Source organism: Molothrus ater, chromosome 3 (assembly GCF_012460135.2).
Source record: "Molothrus ater isolate BHLD 08-10-18 breed brown headed cowbird chromosome 3, BPBGC_Mater_1.1, whole genome shotgun sequence".
Lineage (NCBI taxonomy): Eukaryota > Metazoa > Chordata > Aves > Passeriformes > Icteridae > Molothrus > Molothrus ater.
In genome coordinates, this window is record NC_050480.2 from 71,035,548 (window position 1) to 71,056,143 (window position 20,596).

At 42.5% G+C, this 20,596-nt stretch overlaps 1 protein-coding gene across 2 annotated transcripts in view; it reads right to left on the reverse strand.

The window, feature by feature from the left end:
* KLHL29 (kelch like family member 29) overlaps window positions 1-20,596 on the reverse strand; it is a 389,474-nt gene that overhangs the window by 39,675 nt on the left and 329,203 nt on the right. For both annotated transcript variants that reach the window (XM_036380168.2, XM_036380169.2), the window contains 2 exons: window positions 17,189-17,388; window positions 10,198-10,457 (listed from right to left, as the gene is read on the reverse strand). In XM_036380168.2, the coding sequence (XP_036236061.1) occupies window positions 10,198-10,457; window positions 17,189-17,388 (460 nt within the window). The remainder of the gene's footprint in view (window positions 1-10,197; window positions 10,458-17,188; window positions 17,389-20,596) is intronic.

Genomic DNA, 20,596 nt, shown 5'->3' on the forward strand with positions numbered 1-20,596 from the left:
GGGTGAATTTCATTTAGCCTCACTGATTTAAGAATATTCAAGTGATTTAGGCAATCAGCAGCCTTTTTCTTTAGGATTCTCCCTTGTGAAGACTTCCCAGCTCTGTTAGCTATGATTGTACTAAATATCCTGTTACTATTATCCTTTTCATTTAAGACTGGAATAAGCACCATAAAGCATTTCAACCTCCTTACCATCTGTTATTTGCTCTCCATTCTCTCTTGTCTTTCCGTTGTGCCTTATACAGCTATGAAATATCTACTGCACCTACTGATGTTACCAGTTATGACTAAAGCAGCAGAATACATGCACAGGGCACAAAGCCAAATTCATCCACCTCGGGTTGCTGGAGTCATGGTTTGTGCCTGTAACCCTGGGAATGTTTGCTTCTCCCTGCTTGGCTGCAGGTGCTGACTAGACAAGTAGAAATATTTCTCAGGTCTTTGTTGGGAATCAATACTACTCTATAGCCTGCATTACATGTCAGGGTGAAGGAGACAATATTAATACCCGTTATGGGCGTAAAATTAGGAGTTACTAACTCATAAACATGTAGGACCATGCATCAGGCTCTTTGAGAATGGACACCATTATGCAAAAAATTAAATATTTATTGTTTAAAATGCTAGGGAAGTTTTTGAACACCATCAGGACTGTTTTTTAGGTGATCTGAGTGAACCTCACTGTAGCTCCTGTTGGGCAAAGGGAACTGCTCAGGTTTTGCCCCAGCAGAGGATCTCATCCATAAAGTCCTTGCTGAGTGATGCTGCCAGATACCCTGTGCATGGCCAGGGTCATTCTGCAGGAGCCAGAGCCCTGCTGCCACATGAGCAAAGTCTTTGTGGACAGTCACTGGGGACACAGGTGAGCAGAGGCTTCTAAGAGATGCTATCTGTCCTGCTTCAAGGTACATATTTCAGTGATCCTGAACAGAAAGCAGGATCTTCAACCAATCTGTAATCACAAGTGTATTTCATATGAAACAGGGAGGGAAAAATCTTAAGAGATCTTATCTTTCCCTAATTAACTAAACATTTCCAGGGAGAGATTCAGCTCTAGATTCAGACACCTAAATGGGTTCATACAAGCCAAGTATTTACCTGTCAGCCAGACACGTGTAAACTCATGTTATAATTAAGAGAGATTTAGTCAACACACTTAACAGTCCCCAGGGCAACGTAAGCTGAGAGGATGCACTGAGCACCAGGGGAAGCAGAGATTATCAATGTCCCCTTCTAGGCCAGAACTGTGAGCCATCGGCTCCTGGGAAATGGATTGTGTTCCTCAGACCATGCCTCACACCACAACACACTAAGATGTCTACAACCATATGTCAATCCAAATTGGAGGGCATTAATTCTACCCTCTGGGGGGAATTTTTGTGTCCATTTGTCCTGGGTGTGTTTAGAAGGTTGTGATCAGGCTATGAGGAAGCCTAAGTGCTACCACTGGGTCAGTGTTGACTCTGAGGAATATGTGATCAACATGACCAGCTATACCTTGAGGCTGACCCTTTCAAGCCTTTCCCTAATAATCTGTTCACATACTAGTTACTCCCATCTCATCAGGCAGGCCAGTGCTTCAGCAAATGAGACAACAAAAGCCTCTAATGCTTTTTTAAATTCCTGACTAGTAGTTTGAGTGAGAATATTTACTTTGTTAAACTTTTTATGACATTTCTTCCCTACTGATTACATCAGTATTATGAATGCTTGCTTGCAAGTGGGCTTTGTTCTGGCATCTTCAGTTTCAGTTACAAAACCCACTTCACTATCACATTAAAAATAATCTTTTTATTCTCAAATCTCTAATCCAGTAAAATCCTCAAAAGTATTTCCTAAAAGGACTCTCATTTACTGCACAGACTTGTGCCACAACAGTACACAGTTAGATTTTAAAGGAAGTATGTCTACGGCTACAGAGTCATATTTCCTGCTCCTTAAATGCTCCACTGGAAAGCTCTCAAGATTTTTAACATTATTGAAATAATGCCTAAAGACGTCAAAATAATGTTTCCCTTATGCCCTATATTTCATCTGTCTCTCCAGTTTACTGTTCTCCCTACAAAGGTCCCTTTGTACTTTCTGCCTAGAGAAACAGGCTTCAGCTAGAAATACAAATACACAAGGTAGATTACCCACATTACTATAGGGTTTTGCTCCAAGAAAAGGGCTGCTGTTTCAGCCCTTTATGCATAATTGAAATAGTTTTCAAAACATTATGAAACAGGAATAGATATGATTCTCATTGAAGGAGACTTGTGTTGTCTCATAGGAATCCTCTGTCCAGACTCCCTTATGCTGTGCAATGTCCCAGTGTGAGAGCAAGAACATCCCTGGATGGAGGAAGCCATCAGAGGCAGATCTGAAGCAGAACCAAGTCCCCAGTGCATTAGATTCCTTCAAATGAGGACTGCACATGGTAATTAAAAAACACCTGGTTGTGGTCAGGTAACAAACTGCCCAGTAGGCCTTGCCAATGGTGACAGCTGGGGATATGGCATAGTGACCTTTCAAGCTGGCATGCTGGAAAGGCAACATGAGTGGTCCCTCCCTATCACCATCTCCAGCCCAAACCAGGCTTACCCCACAGCTCACCCCACCTGATATTCAAAATACTGCCATCTCTGAGTTGCCAAATGCAAGCCCAACAGGGAACTGGCTGATTTGTGGAAGCCAAAGCTGTTGGTACACTGCTTTGCCATTCTCAGAAATAAGTATTTTTTTTGCTAGATTTTCCCAGTGCTGCCCTGCTACTTGCTAATGAAGGGACTTGCTTCGATATATTTAACCTGTGGGTATTACAAAGACACACTGTTTTTCAGCAAACTCCTGCACATTCCTACACCCAAGGTCATATCCAAGCTCAACTAAGCTTTCTGCTGCGCTTGGAGTACTTACTAATCACCCACATTGACTTCTTGGAATTGCAATGCTGCCTTCAGATTAAACCCAAAGGCTTGGTAGCACGTCAGCCAACAGCCTCCTAATATCATGAGATAAACATGCAGCAGAAAATCTGGTTTGCAGGCATTGGGTTCAGCTGGTGGCTCGGTGGCAGGGTGCCATGTGCATAAATCTCATGCCCAGCAAGAAGGAAAGAGCAGCCCCTCTGTCTTCCTGCAATCAGGTTTCAACATGACATCTTTATGGCAGCACAGCTGACTAAACACTGTAATGTCACCAGCGAGCGGCTGTCCTGTTCTCCTGTTTGCAAAGCAGCTCTCAGGTTGGTATTTCCAGAAGTAATATGATGAGAGGCTTTTAAATGCACAGGAAGATAAATCACTGATCCATCATATTTGGAATGTGCCTGATAAGGATTAAAAAAAGCCTCACTCTTACCATGCATTCTCTAGCTTGCTGACTAAACTCTATGAAATAACCCCTTGAAGTTCCCCCAGATGATACCAAGGGTAAGTGGTGTTTATTTTGCTTATGGGCAGTCACCTATTCAAACACAGCAAACAATGCCCCTCAAATGCACATTGCCAAAAACAAACCAGCTGCAGCTTCTCAGGAGCTTCATAGAACCAAGTAAACTTCTCTGTCCCTACAATACACTGGCATGTGAATCCATGTGCCATAACTCTCTAAAATGCTTTTTGACTAGAATATAAAATGATTTTGTTTCTGGAGGTTGGTCCTGAATGCTGGGGCCACATGCAGCACAAGGCAAGGGAGCACTTGTGAGGAGCTGCTTGAGGATGTGGGTCTTTGTGAGGCCGTTGCTTCAGCAACAGCAAAGAAAGATTTGTAAAAAACAGAAAAATGTGTTGGAAAAGCCACAAATGAAGAGACTGATCAGACTGAGAGACAAGGGAGCTCCTCAAACCAATTAACTTCAGAGAAATAATTCTGCAGATTTTCTGTCAAGGGTATCCCTTTAAAAAAAACTTAGAAGTTCAGTAGAGAGGGAATTTCGGGAGCTGCTTATGTCACCTGCATTCTCTTTGTTATTTAATGCAGTTTCTTCCTCCAATATATAGCTAAGGGCATGTTCCTGGACTGATTCCATTCTGCTGCTGCCTTTTCTTCTCCCTCTGTAAGCTCGTATGGGAGCTGAGTGTCTGCAAAAGCTTCATTCAAATTGGAGCTCTTTGAGCAGCCCATCCCCAGGAAATCACAGGGGTTACTGCTCAACCTTGCATTTTTCACTTTCAGAGAAATTGAAGCTTCTTGTACTTTCATTATGGCATCTTTCTGTATTTGTCTGCTCTTCCCACAAATGGATTTCAAAGCACCAGGATAGTGTGGGCTTTTCAAAGAAGCCTAATTGAAGTGTTACAGAGCATTAGTGCCTAATTCACTTAGGCTCCCTCGGAAGCATCCTTTTTCATATTTATTCCAACATTCTTTCCTGAAACTTTATGCCCTTGAGTACATTGATTGATTAATTAATTTCTTATGATGAACTAAGTAATTTGTACATGCTGGTATTGGCCATCAGCTTCTATCATTACCTCCTTGTCATCACAGAGCAGAGTTGGAATTGCCATTGTTACCTGTCAGATTCTCCATTTTCCTGAAGCAAACTGCTCTTCTGCATGGAGGCTCTTTAAAATGTGCCTGAGAAATAAGGCATCTTCCATGTGCTCTCTCACAGTCACCAACCCTTTCTCCTCTGTAGCATCTTGCCTTCAAACTGCCACTCTCCATCACTGCCAAAATATAGCTCATGGGCATTTGTAGCTTTTTTGACATAAATCCTCTTCTCCTTCTCTCCATCACTTTTCCTTACCCTCACTGACAGATACAGAGCCTACAGGTGGGCTTTGTGTTAGACTAATTTGCCAAGTCTCAAATTCAACCCAGTGGTCCTTACTGTTGTTATTCCCATGCATCCTTCCAGGCAAACCCCCTCCCTGGGGCTTCAAACACTTGTAGACATTTATCCCTCTTTAGCTGTCATTAGGCCAAGTCATGCATATTCACATCTTTTAATCTTTTTTTTTCTCACATCAGTTCCTTCAGTCTTTTAATCATTTGTGTTGCTCTTCTCTAAATTACCTCAAATTTGTCTACGCATCTCTGGTTCTCAGACACCATGAAGATGCTGTTTAGATAAATCTGCCTCTGAGGACTCAAGTTCATAAAAAGCTCGTTAATGCCTTTATGGAGGAGACATTTTGCATTGCTGCTGGTCACCAATATTTTAAAGGTTTGGGAAAAGGGCACATGATGGTATTGTAGTATATGGTAGCGATAATTCATGATATTTATGTATAAAATATTGTAAAATCCAAGCTATGTCTCTGACCACCCCGTCCAGGAGCAGAGCCTTATTTTTATTCAATTAGTTCCTGGACAACGTTAAAATAATATCAAGCCGGTTAATGTATGAATGGAACCTTCCTGGGCCACTATCACTGACTTCCCTGGAATGTCCGGGCCACTCAAGAGTGATCTGCTCATTGGAGATTGCATCTACTACTGGTGCCACCCTTTACATGTGAATACTGACTTCTCCTGAGTGCTCTGACATCATCTGGACACCTGGAACCGGACTTTTGTCTACCCCTGCACGTGTATGGCCCCGGTTCTGCATGTGAAGGGACACAAAGGAACATTCGGTCAGCTCTGCCGCAGGCAGAATAAACTGTATATAAAAGCTCGCTGCGAGAAGCAGTCAGGGTGAACCACAGGGGAGGCTCTGACACTGTTGGTCTGATCCAGGTTCACCCAGCGCCGATCCCGGGGTTGACGCTGCCTTGGCTGTGGTGGTTGGTTTTTTTTCGAAATTCTGTTTTGCTGACGATCTAATAAATCTTTGCTAAATTTTCTTATAAATTTGGCTTCCGATTTGATCATTTTTAACAGTATCCTTGCAGAGTGCTACGAAAGGTGGCTGTCATTCAGCTGAGCCTCTTGTCCTTCATTCATCACTGCAGTATCTGCCTCTCTTCTAGCATTTCTCTGGGCAACTTGTTGGAATATTTGCCCTCTCCTCATGTCTTGTCCCTCCTCACGGTGAGAGGGAAGCTTCATGCAATGGGGACTCTGCCAGTCTTTCTGTCATTAATAAACATGGTAGTGTGTTTTTTTTATCTCAGAGTAAACATACAAATTTGGACTTGGAAGAGAAAGTGGGAATGTTTGCAGTGAGCTTTGGGATGTCTATGGTTTGGACAGGCAGCAAATTACTATGCATCCAGCAACTTCCCATCCTTCCCATCCCATGTGGACGCTGGGCATGACTCTGAGCAGCTTTGGCAGTCGTCAGTACCTGTGGACAGTGTGGCTCATTATCCACTGAATCCTCCCAACAGCCCTCGTGGGAGACATCACTTCCCTCCAGCTTACAGGGTAAGAAATGGGAGCAGAAAGGTGAAACAACCTGCCCAAGGCCATGCAGAGAGCTGGGGGATATGCCCAGGTCAAGACTGTGTGGGGCCTGGCAGAAATCTTTCCTTGTTTGGGCAGCTCAGACTGTGCTGGCTTCAGACAGCAAAGCCTCCATTATGCAATCTATTTTTTTGCATGAGTTTGCTGGAGTTGTAATAAGCTTATCAAGGGGATAACTGTTAGGATAAACCCTACAATCTCATCCATCAGTCAAGAAGAGAAATAAATAGGAAAAAAAGAGTAGATTCAGCTTTCCCAGATGTGTCAGTCAATGCAGGCTCTGCACTCAGTGCCAGCAATCAGAAGGACTCCTGCAACCAATGCTCTGTGTCCACTAGAAATTACCTACTAGTCCTGACCTCACCTCACAGGCTGCTTTTTCTGGCCAGACCAATTTTAAAATGCACTACCATCAGCAATAAGCCAGCTTCATAAATGTTACCATGTGAGCTGGGGCACTGCTCCAACATGCTAGGGGGATACAATTATTTACCAAATCCTGGTATAACACGTCACTCTCTGAACTGCCTCTTTGTCTTATGCAGATGATCAGCAACCCTTAAAGCACTGCTGTTCTCTCTTTGTAACAAGGCTCAGGTGCTGTCTTTTGTAATGCCACAGAGCACTTTTATGAGCACTGTTCATATGAGCACAATGTGCACCATTAAACATCAGCCAGAGCACAGCTTTTCAACTTGCCTTCCAAGAAAATCCTGCTGCCTTCCCTGTCACTGCCCTCCAGCCTGGTGGGAAAGAATTAACAAAAGCAGAAACAGTCAGACATCTGAAGAAAAGCTTTTAGAATGGCAGAGGAGAGCAGGTAGACAGCAAACAACGCCTTTCCAGGAGAACGGGAGGCTCTGTTGAAAATCTCCTTCCCAGAGGCTTTCAGCAGGGGATCGGGCAGGAGGGAAGGCAGTGATGGATAAGTTGTTGTAAGAGCACGGCATGAGGCTGCAGTGGGGGAGCACAAGTGGTGAGATTTACTGTCCCTAGGCACTGCAGAGTGACACAAAGCCATTGCAGCACCAGGACTTCTGGAGAGCTGCAGCTGCCCTGGGGGCAGAGGGTGCTGATTCAGAGAGAAGCTCCTCTGTGGGGATGTCTCTGCTGAGAGAGCCCCTGCCAGGCTTGCCAGGGAAGATGGACATGCAGGTGAGATGAAGAGCACAGCCCTTTCCCATTTGTGCCAGACCTCCACCTTTGGGAGAATCACCAACACAGGACTTGGAAGAAGCTGCCAAAGAGGCATTTTAGTTACCTGCCATTGGAGCTATTGAGAATAAAAATGTGACAATAGAGCCTGAACTGTCAAGGTAAAGGGAGATGGGGAGACAATGGAGCAAAGGGCTCTGGAAATCCATGCCTGGAAGGATTTAACTTCTGGGAGTGAGAAATAAAACCAGACTGGGTCACCTGAGGAGTGCAGTAGAGCTGGAGTGATGTCTTAGGACTGCTGCAATTCATGGCATCCATCAACCCTCCCAGGACACCCCAACAGTCCTGGTGTCCTCTACCCCAAAGAGTCTAAAGGCAGCTCATAGAATCTATCTCCAAAATGTGAATAAAATAAAAATATCCATGCACAGCTCCTGCAGGAAGGTTCATCCTGTGTTCAATATTGCCACAGCTGCCCAGTTCTGCAAAGCTCTGAGTAGCCTGTGCATCTCACAGGAGCTTGGGCAGTTCTTGGCATGGTGGGCCATGCTGCATATCATGCACAAATTTTTATTCATCATCGTCTTCATTAGAAATAAGATCTTTTCGGACTATCTTCCCTCCTATGCACCATGGAAGATATTTGTTCCCAGGCTCTGAAAATGCAGAAGTCATTACTGTAAAGATGGTACTTTTCATGGTAAATGTGAACTCCTACTTTAAAAAATAAGTACCTATTTAACTAAGAGCTTTATAATAGATCAAGCAGTGCACAGAGTACTAAGAAAAGTGAGAGCTACTATTTAAATAAACTAGCTTAGTGGTAGGATTGGGCAGGAAAATAGTTTCTTCTTGGAATCTTTAAGAGTAATTTATTCAAACCCCTTATCTCTGGATAAATACAAATTAAAAATTAAAAGCTCCTGTAAACTAATGCATGAAACTAAAGCACCACAGAGAAATTTGGAGAAGCAAATAGAACTGCCATCATAAACTACAAAAAGCACTTCAGAACCAGGGTATAGGGCAAGGAAACTTGGGAATAGAAAAACCCCAGAAAAGCAACTCACTGCAACACGAAAGGAAGAGAGGAGAGGATGGCAGTGGTGGCAGCAAGAAAAACCACCACTTAAAAAAACAAATTCCCAACATTGCCTCAGCAGGATGCAGAAGGAAATATTTAAAACCACAATTTTGAGAACACAACCTAGACTGTCTGGTGAGTGACACCTTCTGTTGGCACCAGGCAAACAGGCTCCTGCCTGCAGGGCTCCTGAACTCCCTGGGAACAGTCCCTGAGGTTGTGTTAAGTTCAGAGTGGCACAGAGCCATCCAACTTCAAGCACTCAGGGAAACACTCTAAAACAGTGTGTTTTTCAAGGCCAGCAAGTGCCAAAAAGGCATGCATTTCAGTGAATCCATGGTACTGTGTGAATGTTTTAGGCAATAATAACGTTGGGCAATGCTAAATGGCACTGCTGACACATGGAGGAGGTGGTCAGAGCTGGGGTGGAACCCCAGCACAGGACTGTCCTGCTGAGCCACAGCTCCTGGGCACACAGGGCAGCAGTGAGGCTCCAGGGGCTGCAGGCTCTGGCAGGACCAGGAGCTCAGCTGGTGAAACAGCACAGGCAGCAAGGCTTGGCCTGGCATGCAGAACCCCACTGTCCTTAATGCCCTTATCCAGCAGCCTGGGGAGAGCAGGAATTACTATTTCTCTCACTTCAGAGGTGAGGTGAGGATGTGCAGCTGCTCTGGACCACATCCAATGACACATTTAACATCCAACTGCATGTTCAGGTGCTTGAATTCACATTTCAGTCAAGAAGGTACAGATTGTCACAATGTGGGATGGCATCAGCAACACGGCCAAGTGCCTCCCTGAGATACAGTGGGGTCCATGAGCAACTGTCCACCTTAAGACAGCCAAAACTGTGACTGGGTGTCAACAGAAACAACTCTGGCCTCCAAAGAAGGGGAAAACAATCTTCCCCTTATGGGGTCTGTGCAGAGAACTGGCCTCCAAATGGAGAGGTTTGGGGTTCAGACCACAGAGTTGACTCAAGGCAAGCAGCAGGTATTTAGATATCACCAGGGATGACTTCTGTTCCCAAGGACACTCACCAGCCTCCAGTCACTGTATCTAGCATTATATCGAGACAGCGGCAGGAAAGTTACAGACTCAGTTTCTTTACACAAGAGCAGACTGCATAACTCATATAGCAGAGGAAAGGCTAACTCTAATAAATACATAAAACTCAAGCAGCCAATAAACATACAGAATCTGTATCTTATGAACTGGAGTTATACTCATTTAGTATGTGGCATCAAAAGAAATACAGATTTTCTGACAGATTTTTTATTTCCTGCTGTTACTAAAATGCATCCCCTTAAAGCAGCATCTCACAAAACTGTAATTCTTCTCAATTTATCTCTGACTGAGCCTACAGTCAACAACTTTGTACCACGCATGTCACAAATGAGATTTTCATTCTAAATGATCAGATGTAGGGATCAGATTTTGAAATTACATACATTTTGTGCATAGCCTGCATTCCCTTTGTCTTTTTTTATCTGAACTGCCCATCCCATCTCCCACACACTTGTGTGGTTAAAATTGCATGAAGATGGTTTCTATTCTAAAAGACATATTAATGGAAATGGAGCAAAGTGAGGCTGCTGAGATTATTTTTACCTGAGCTCTGATGGCGGCATCCTTCTTAATCCACTTTATCACTGTTTCATACACCAGCTCCTCTGCTTTGGTGTTTAGGCTGTCATTGGACATGTAGGAAATGAAGTCATCTTTGGAGATATTAAGGATCTCTTCTTGGTTTGCCACCTCTGGGAAAATTTGCAGGGCATAAGCTTTGGCCATGTTGTATAGTTCAGTACACTGCATGGCTTCAGCCATGGCTAATATTCCTAAGCAGTTGCTAGCAGTCAGTTGTTTTTCTAAAAAGGGCAAAAAACAAACAAAAAAGGCAATTGAGAATTATTAAAAGCAAGATTCACTTTTGTTCCAAGATCATGAGAAAAATCAGTGTCATGGACAAACCTCCAACCCTAATTAATTTCAGGGAGTTAACTAGAAGCAGCACCCTGGGTTAATTTGGAATTGGGGATTAAAGTACAAAAGGTGAGTTGGAGATGGAGAGACAAATGCACTTTCTGAGTTTGCTTTTTTGTGTAAGCCTCCACAAAGCACTGGGGAAACCTACTGACATAACAGTATCTGGGGCTTCCCAAGGGATGGGAACCCAGCCAAGAGACTGCTGCTGTTCCCACCGCCTACAATGTTGCTTTAAGGAGCAGCAAAGATGTAAACGCCAGTGCAGACACTTAAGAATATATGCAAACAGCACTAAGGACATTTCTGAGAATGCTGCAGTCACTTTATGATAATTTTTGCCCTGTTCAGCTACTAAGCTACTTCAAATAAAAAAAAAATTCCTCCCCCCTCTTTTTTTTTTTTTCAAAGGAACTTTGTTGCTGCTGAATGTGATGACATCCCTTATGCAAAACACAGATTATACTAACGCCTTCTGTTAAACGTTGTGTAGTGGGTTTCAAAGAAAATCATGCACAGTGGAGACAGCATTATCTCCTTCCCAGCAAACAGAAGCAGCAGCACAGTGTGTAGCTTTGCCTTAGAAGTGTGCTACACCATACATTTGACTGTATTTTTTTTTTCTTTCCAGCTATTTTGAAGAAAAAACCCACGAATTTTAGACATTTATAAGAGGAACTCTCAGATTCTTTGCAGCTTTTGTTAACCAAGCCACTACTAATAAGAAGAATATATTATTTTAAGATTTAGAACTGCAAAAGAAAAAAGTAGTAAGAGTGAGACTGCAATAGGTCACAAAGGCATGGGTACCAGTGGCAGGCTCTGGTGCTGTCAGAGAAGTCAATCCCATTTGGCAGTGTCATATCCTAGTGCACTGTGACAGAGCATTGGACAGGAATGTGCAATAGCCCCATATCTCTTCAAACAAAACTCTCATCAGATTGCTTCTGCTGGAAATGCTCAGGGATTCTTCCCTACACCCAGTGTCTGCCTTCATCAGATTGAAAACCTGCACACTATCTATATTTGGCTTTTAATAAAATGGGATTATGAACCACCTTTTCCTATTTTTTTTTAAACCTGACATGAGAAAAGGAGTTTTGTGGGTTTGTTTTGCTTTCTTCCCCTCCCAACTCTTCTTATTTTCTTTTACAGATCCAGCAGTCTCAAAACTGGGTTATCTCATTTTGCATCAGTTGATTGTATTGACTCCAAGGAGCCCATTTCCTCAAGCTGACTGCAGTAGCAACACTGTTTGCTGTCAGTAGATTTTGTCACTCAAAGACTGCCCAGAGATGGGGTGTAAACTGATAGCTATGAAGCCCAAAGGTACCAATTTTTTCTTGAAAAAAGGAAAGGAAAGGAGAGGAGAGGAGAGAAAAAGAAAAGAAAAGAAAAAAGAAAAGAAAAGAAAAGAAAAGAAAAGAAAAGAAAAGAAAAGAAAAGAAAAGAAAAGAAAAGAAAAGAAAAGAAAAGAAAAGAAAAGAAAAGAAAAGAAAAGAAAAGAAAAGAAAAGAAAAGAGAAAAGAAAAGCCCACAAAAAACCAAAAACCACAAAACCCCCCAAAAGACCAAAAACATCTTCCAGATTCCTTGCTTCTGTCTGCTGGCACAGTTTCATGGTGTACATACGGCTTGGGGAAAAGTAATCATCTAACAGAGCCCAAAACTCTTATAATTTCTTGGCAAACTCTCAAGTCAAAGGCTAATCTGCCACTGTTCCACCTTATCCTCAGGGGTTAATAATGAAGGGAATAATCAATTTGGACTCATTAAGCAGCACATCATGGTAAAGACTTTCAAGTCTTTCTCTTCAGAGGACTGGTTTTGCCTCTATCTGGAGAGATCCCCACAACATTTCCAGCTGAGCCTGTGGTGTGCAGCAGAAAAAACTGCTCACAACTGATTTCTTGTGATCTGGACAAGCTTCCCTAGCTCTAAGAACACTGGGTGCCTGATGCAGCCTGGTACACTGGTCCAAGCAGCTCCATCTTGGCCCCGGGAGCTTTACTCCCTCCTCTTCCCTGAGAAACCCCTCGGTGGCAGATTCCAGTGATGTCCTTATCTGGTTCAGGAATTGTTGTGAGGCCCTGTGGAGAGGGGTCCCAGGGAGATGTGGGATGTGGGATTAGGGGATGTGCAGGAGGCTGGTGTGCAGGACACACTTCTCTGCACTTCCCTTCTGTGTGATGAGAACCACAGCAAGGTGGGCACAGCAACATCTGTTTAAGATGAGGACTGGCATGTGAACTAGAGAGATTCACTGCTGGTGAGGAAGACAGACCTTAGGACAACAGCTGTAGGTGATATGGAAAATCTCTGTCCTATGAACATAAAGACACCACCTCATCCCCCCATTTTTCAGTTCTGACTAAAAATTTGGCAGCAAGATTCGTTGTCAACTTCAGTTGTCGTGCAACTCTGCATTCACAATTTGTCCTGGTTTGAAATGTCAAACCATGACACAATTATATCCCTGCACACCCATAAACAAGCAATTCCAAGTAACAATTTGGTAATATTCTGGATGAATCTGGTAATATTTTGGATGATGACTCCAGAATGAGCAGAACCCTGCCCTACCAATGTCTGTTATTCTTCACTGCCTATAAAGGGACCCTGCATGACTACTCAGATATAGACTTCTGCTATATAATACAGCTCATCCCAAATGACTGCAGTCCAGGGGTACTTGTCAATGCTGGCATGACAAAGACAGCTAAGGACCAGTTCTGCTCTGTCTGCTCCTGAGCCGAGTTCCTTTGGACACTGGCATGTTTATAATAATTGTTGTTTTGCCACAGTGACACTGGGCTTGTAGCAACACTTTTTTTTGAAGTTTCTCCTTGTCTCTGTTCAGAACACAAATGCTGACTATTAAGCTATTCCCAATGCTCAAGGACAGTTTATAACAAAGTCATGAGTGGACTTTAGGGATATCAGATGCAATCTAGTAGGTTCTCTCTGGTTTGAGACAGTGCTGGATAGCGTATTTGTTGCTACGTGTGCCACAATAATGCAGATCAGCAGCTGGTATTTTCCACTGTGTTAGATGTGACTTTGGAGCAGGATCCTGTGCAGCATCATCAGGAGACAATCAGCCAAGCAGACTGCTCCAACTGCACTTCTGGGAGTGGGGAGACTTGAGATAACACCAGAGATAAACAGTATGCAAGAAGGGTTACTCAGTGAGATTGTGGTAACAGTTTGATGGAAGCTCAGTGGTGGTTGTAAACCCCCTCTTGTGTGCATTAAGCACTGTATTTTCACTCAGAGAAGCTTTCTAGATGATGATTTGGATATTACTAAAATCAGCACAAAATGTGCACTTCCTGGTGATCCTCTGTGTACATTCTGAGGGAAACTTACTCCTCAGGTATTCCTACTAATGTCAAAAAGCATGTGAAGATGGGGGATAGGTGGAAGACTATCAGATGCATTCATTGTCTAATGAATTGTCCAAAATATTTCCCTTCCCTGTGAGAGTCTTCTTCCTTCTTCCCATCTCCAGATATAGTTGAAGTTGATATATGGTTTATATGAAGTGCATATATTAGGGTTCCTCCACGGCTGGGCAGTGCAGGTCTCCAGCTGGATCAAAATTCTCCACCTTGGATGAATAAAAAAAATTGCCCATAATACTTTCTCTTGAATTCCTAAAGCCCATAAAGGCCTCTTTTTTCCTCAGGTGCCTGAGGAATACAGGTCCCATCACTGGTCCATTGTTCAGTTTTTTTCTCATTGCTTCCTCTAATAATCTTTCCAAACATTGATTCTGTGCTCTTTGCTCAGGAGACTAAGAAAATTCAGAGCTTCTGCTCTTTCCTAATCTGGCCCATGAAACTACCAGGTTCCACCAGTTTCTTTAGGCTTAAGGATGAATACTTTTACTTTATCAGCAGCAGGCTGAAGTAAAGCTCAGAATGTGTTTCCTCCTGTGATGGGTGTCCATGCACCATGGACTGAAACCATGATACTGATGAATCACCTGAAACCCAAATCTAGCCATGACTGTGATGATAGCAAAAAAAAAAAAAAATCAAAAATAAAAAAAGGCTTTAAGTCTTCAGCCATGTGGGTGGAGGAAATACCTATGATATCCTGACCAGTTTGCAAACATTTGCCCAGTTATCATATGATGCCTGCATCAACCTGTCACCATCACTGCATCAGTAAGCACAAAACTGTTCTCATTTCTCATGGTCTAGACAAAAGCTGAGGAGACAGCATGTGAGGAAGAAAGAGAACATGGCTATAATTATCCCAGGGAAGCCAGTTAAGAAATCTCCCATTGAAAGAAACTACGTCCCTGACATATTCTGCCACATCTTTTCACCAAAAAGTGCAAGAAAAGTTGGGATACCTCTGCCCTATGCTGCTGAGAGGCCCAGGATAGAGACACAAAAGCTGTTTGGACATCACCATGACAGGATCCTCCTGAATCTTCATGGCTGAAAAAGGATGACCCGAATTTCCTCAGAGATTGTGCTGTGCTACGCTGAACAGACTTAATAATTTGGGGCTTTTACTTTGAACTTCCCTTCTCTTCCTATTTAGACATGGACTGATGGGAAAAATTCACTGTTTATACTGGTCACCCCTCCAGAAGCCCTGCAGGAAAAAAGCCCTGATTTTTACCATATTTTTGCTTTGTATAGCACAGAGGTGGCTGAGGTGAAAAATAAAAACACAGCCACAGAGAAGACAAAATGCTTTTCCCTAAACTTTTCAGATGGCAAATGCTCTGCTGTCTCTGTAGTGCAATCAAGTCACAGCTATAAATAAAAATAAGCAATTACACTCCGTGAATTCTCCAAATGAGAATACAAAGTTCCAGTGACTCTCCATATATCACTGAACTTATAACCAACTCTACTATTTCACACCATAACATGGTTCACTGAATTAAAATATTAACTATCAGAAAAGAGAACTCTCACAGTGATTCAGGGAAATGAATGTATTTTGGTTTTGTGGCTGAATCTTCAGTGATATCAAAACTTAAACACATGCTGCATTTCTGGAAAGGCTGTAAGATCTAATCACTGTAAAAAGCTGGTGAAGGGAAGCTGGGAGCAAGCAATGCCAGAGCCAGAGCCTCATTCAAATTGCACAGTCTACATGGTGGGATTGCAAAGCATAAATTTCACATCACCAGTACGCTCCCCATTTTGGAACAGACTTTGAAATAAGGGGCATATAAAAAGTTGGAAAGAAGTCTACAATGCCAGGAATTCTTTACTGATGCCTGCATTGTACCAGCCTAGTCACACCACTCATCTTGCCAGTAGGCTGGCTTAGCAGTGAAAATTAACACAACAGTAAACTGGACTCATTTGAGGGTTTTTTGTTGTTGTTTTTTGAGCATAAAATTTTCTAAAGTCTCATTTTCCACATTCTGCAATAGTAGATGTGAATTTCAAATGAGAACTGCCCCGGGAAAACCTACAATTTATTTGGGCTTCAGAGAGAACAATGCCTCCCACACCAAGATGGAAGTTGAGGAAGCCCAAGCAGAAATCAGATGTCAAAAAAGGTTATCTGGTACTTATACCTGGGAAGTACATCATATAACATCAAGATCAATTTTTGGTATTAATAAATTTATGTTAATTTTAAAATTATTACTGTCTTATTAACTGATATTACAGCTATGACAGTGAAGGAGTGGCTTGTGGTACAGGCAGGAATTTGAACGATCGTGTTTCAGTTGAGCTCCAGTTGTGTCTCCTCTTCTGCCATGCCAGGTCTGCCTGGTTCCTGTTCTGGCCAGTAAAGCTTAGCTGAGCTGGAAATCTTGGACTGTTTTGAAATACCCTCTGCTGGAAAGCAGAGGGAAAGTGGAAGGAGCAGGATGACATGGTAAGTCTGGCAAGAAGAATGGATTTCTTGTGGCCATGAGAGGATGGACTGAGGCACTGGCAAAGATGTTGCTCTGTAGACCCTCACTGAGACAAATGCTCCCTGTGCACACAGGGCACACCAGTTACCAGGAGTGGGCACAGCAACCTTTCCTTCTACCCATCTTTGTGATGACATTAGGCCATAACTCTGTATGCAGCAACAAACCCCAGGAACACTCAATCTGGAACACTGGACATATAAAGAAGGACTTTCTCACAAATGCAAGAAAATTGCAGCTATTTCAATGCAGTCCTTAATTTTTTGGCAGATTTGCAGGAGTTCTTCCTCCATTGGAGCCCATGTCCAAACTCTTCTGGTGTTTGACCAAGCTGGCCTAGTGTAGAACCCAAAATATGCTGTCACAGTTATAAGTAACCTGTGTGTTACAGCCTGGTATCTATGCACGGATCATCCTCTGGGAAACAAAATGTCACCGAGATTTCAAGAGTGGAACAAGATTCAACAAAACAGGTTATAGAAGATGTGAAAGCTGTTGCCACTCACGCAACAAACTATACTTCTCTAGACCATTTTCCATTGGCCATCATGTCAGCATTGGAAATTCAAATCACAAACCAAATTAATGTTGTTTTACTTTATTTTACTCTATTTCATCTTGGGTTTCTTCATTATCTTTCAAGAGTTGTTCAAAAACAGGTTTATAAACCTTAACACAAGATTTTAAAAGCTCACTAGATGCAATGATTCTTACCTAGAAATGAAACGCAGACTTTACAGAAAGTATGAAACTGGAACTTGCTGGCAGCTTCCAGTAGTGTTTTTGCATTGGCTGAATCTATGATCAAAGAACCTGTATAAACAAACTCCAGGAGTAACTCCAGGACATCCGCAGTGAGGTTGGACATGGCCAGTTCCAGCTTCTCCCCGCTTCTGCTGCTGTCTCGTGGTGACCTGGTAACAGCAGACAATTAAATTATGGACATTACACCATCCCCATTTTATTGGCATTTATTGATTAGTGAGGGCTAGAAAATCGCTTTGCACCTCATTATATTTCTCCATTATTTTTGTTTACGGAACTGAAGAATATGAATTTTAAAATAACTGAACTTAAAAACTTTAACTGGATCTGAAAGAGAAGAGTCTTAAAGCAAGTCTTACGAAAAATCTTTATTGCTACTTTGCATTTTCATGCAAAAACAGTTGCAAAAGAAAAGGAAAGGAAAAGAAAGAAAAAAAAAAGAAAAAGGAAAATGAATGATTCAACATTAATGAAAATGAGGAACAGGATTAGCCTTCAAAGGGAAACAATACATTTTAACATCTTGGTTAACATCTCATCTTCTGTGCATAATATAACTGTTAAGGAAAAACCACTCGCCAATTTCAAGAGAAAAGGTCATCTACTTTTTCAAGAATCCAGCACTAGAATAATTTTAGATGTCATGTACACTTAAGCATACATTTAAAGACCTTTTCATAAAAAATAGTAATAAAAATTGCTAATTTCTATTTAGCTTGAACTTCTCAGTATGTTATATTAAATTACAGATATGATCAATATGATATCTGTGGTACACAGACGGCTGTATCAAATATAATATATGCTTATTCTAAAAAATCTATTGTTCCCTTTTAGGCACGAAAAAAAGGAAGCCCTTCATGGCAATTGCTTTGAAAACTGAATACAAGACAAGCTAGACAGACAAAATGGTTAGAGCAAAGAAGGGAGAGGGGGGAAAACAACAACCAGCTCTGCCACAGGAAGCCAGCAGCCATCCTCTAGGAGTTTCATGACTGTGGCCTATGGTTTTTCCTGCATGAAGTGCTGAACAATTTGGGGATCAAAGTATCTCCTGCATTTGAAGTGTGCATTAGTGCTTGTGAAATTATTGGACAAAAAGAAAGTCATACTGAATTATAAAGTAAGGGCCCAGTTCTTAATGCATGGCTGATGTGTCTGCAACACTAAAGACAGGTTACACCTGAAAGACAAAAGTGATGATAAATTTGGTAACATCAAGGAGGGGAGGGGAAATCTGTTGGAGTAAGAAAATAAACTCTTTTAATGGTTAGGACCATCCAGCACCTTCTCAAAGAAACATGAGCTTTCTGTCACTGGACAGTCAACGTCTGCTCGCTCCAGTTCTGCTCGAGTACTTGCAAAAGCCATGGCACGAGTGACACAAAACCGGCACATGATGCAGCGCGACAGATACGGACTGGCCACAGCATCACTACTCACAGGCAACGCCAGCTTGAAGCGTGAGCAGAGACTACCACGAGCACTACCAACCTCCTGGGTTCACACAGATGCCTAGAAAGGTGATGGTCAGACCTCTACTGCCATCACAGAGGAAAAATAAACAACACACGAGGTTCACGTTTTTTCCCGCATGACACCCCAACCACCTGTCCCAACAACACCTAAATCATTTGGGGAAATGCTTAAAATTTGCAGTGGATGCTTTGTCACTGGTCCTTCATTGACCAGCCCTGGTCAAGTCAAGGGCACAGCTTTAATTCATGTGAATCTCTGACGGATCAAAACTTTAAAGAGGTTTCATTTTCAATGGAGGAGCAGCTAGCAGTGCCTAATTTCTTACTCTTCTCTAAGGCAGTGAACAATGGTTACTTCCATTCACAGGAGGAAAACTGAGGTACAGGAGATAAAATCACTTGGCTATGATCACAGAGCCAGGAGAAAACCAAGGAATTAAAACCCATTTTTAAAATTCTAAATACTGAACTGTCCCTTTTCGTGGCAACATAGATGGGTTAGACCCTATTCTTCAAGTAGATGTTTAGAACACATACTGATCGTGACACCTGTTGTACCCCTATAAGCACAGAGGTCTATGCTACCCTAAATCCTTATGCATTATCACACCACAGTATTCTTTCTGAACTCTTGCATATGAATTCAATTCTGCATCTGAGGCAGAAATCCTCTGGTGGCAAAGAGAAGACTTGCCATTTCCTAGATCCTCAAGAGGATGTTGGGTTTTTTCCTTTCTCACACTCCCAATGATATGCCCCATATCTGATTTATCTCCAGTTTACATGCATCTGGTGCTGCACTCTGGGCTGTCAAATACCTCTTGGTACCAATGTAATTCTTGCTGAACTGCTCCCAGAAGGGGTTTGTACCTGACAGTGAGCTCGTTTTCATGTGGGCTGGTTAATAAACACACCACCTAAAATTTCAGGGAGGTTTGGAGGTACCCAGCAAGCAAGAGTCGGGCTCTTCGCACTGTGGGACTACCATAAGCAATTCTTTATTTAACGCCACTACTTGCACTGTGCTGGTGCCAGCCTCAGGAAGGACCACACGTGATCCGCTGGGAATCGCACAATCGCACCATCGCACCCAGTGCGGGGACCAGGAGCACCAAGGAAAGGATGATGTGACACCAATGTCAGCACAGACACATACCCATGCTAGCAACAACTGCAAGCTGCTATTTTTCACAATAATTAAGTAATAATCTCTTTTACTTTGTAATACACCGAGCAATAAACTGCTGTTGCAATTGATTAAATGCCAAAGAAAAGCTAAGGTGTTTAATCAATCACTAGAGCCACTTACGGCAAGTATAATACAAAGCTACAGAGATTATTGATATTACACAATGAGCCAGAAATGGGAAAGAAAATTATCCCTATTCCTGCCTCTGCAATGTCTTGAATGTGTTGTGCTGTTTTCCTTGTGCTTTCTAAGCATGCAGCCCTTTGGCTCCATGTTTGGCTGGATCAAACACTGAGTAAAGGCTGGATTCAGCCTGCACAGGGAAATCACAGCTACCCTGGCTTCCATGCCAGGGATGTGGTTGGTAGAGGCTGGAGATTGGGCAGGGAATTGGCTGAAGCAGGCCCTAATGGATCAAACATTAAATGTCTGAAGGATAAGAAGAACATAACGTCAGGAAACAGACTGATGTCACTGAAAAGAGAAATTCCATAGACTTTGTTATGAAATGATTTCAGTGAATCAGGTTGTAGCATCCCCCTCAAAGCCTGAATAAAGGTTTCTGTGTTCCTTGTTTTCACAAATATTAGAATGTATATGCCCTGTGCAGTTAGAATTCATTTGTTTGGGACAGAGTCTTCTCTTAGCTCCTCTAGAGGAAATGCAATGAAGTGGCTAAAGCCATATTAC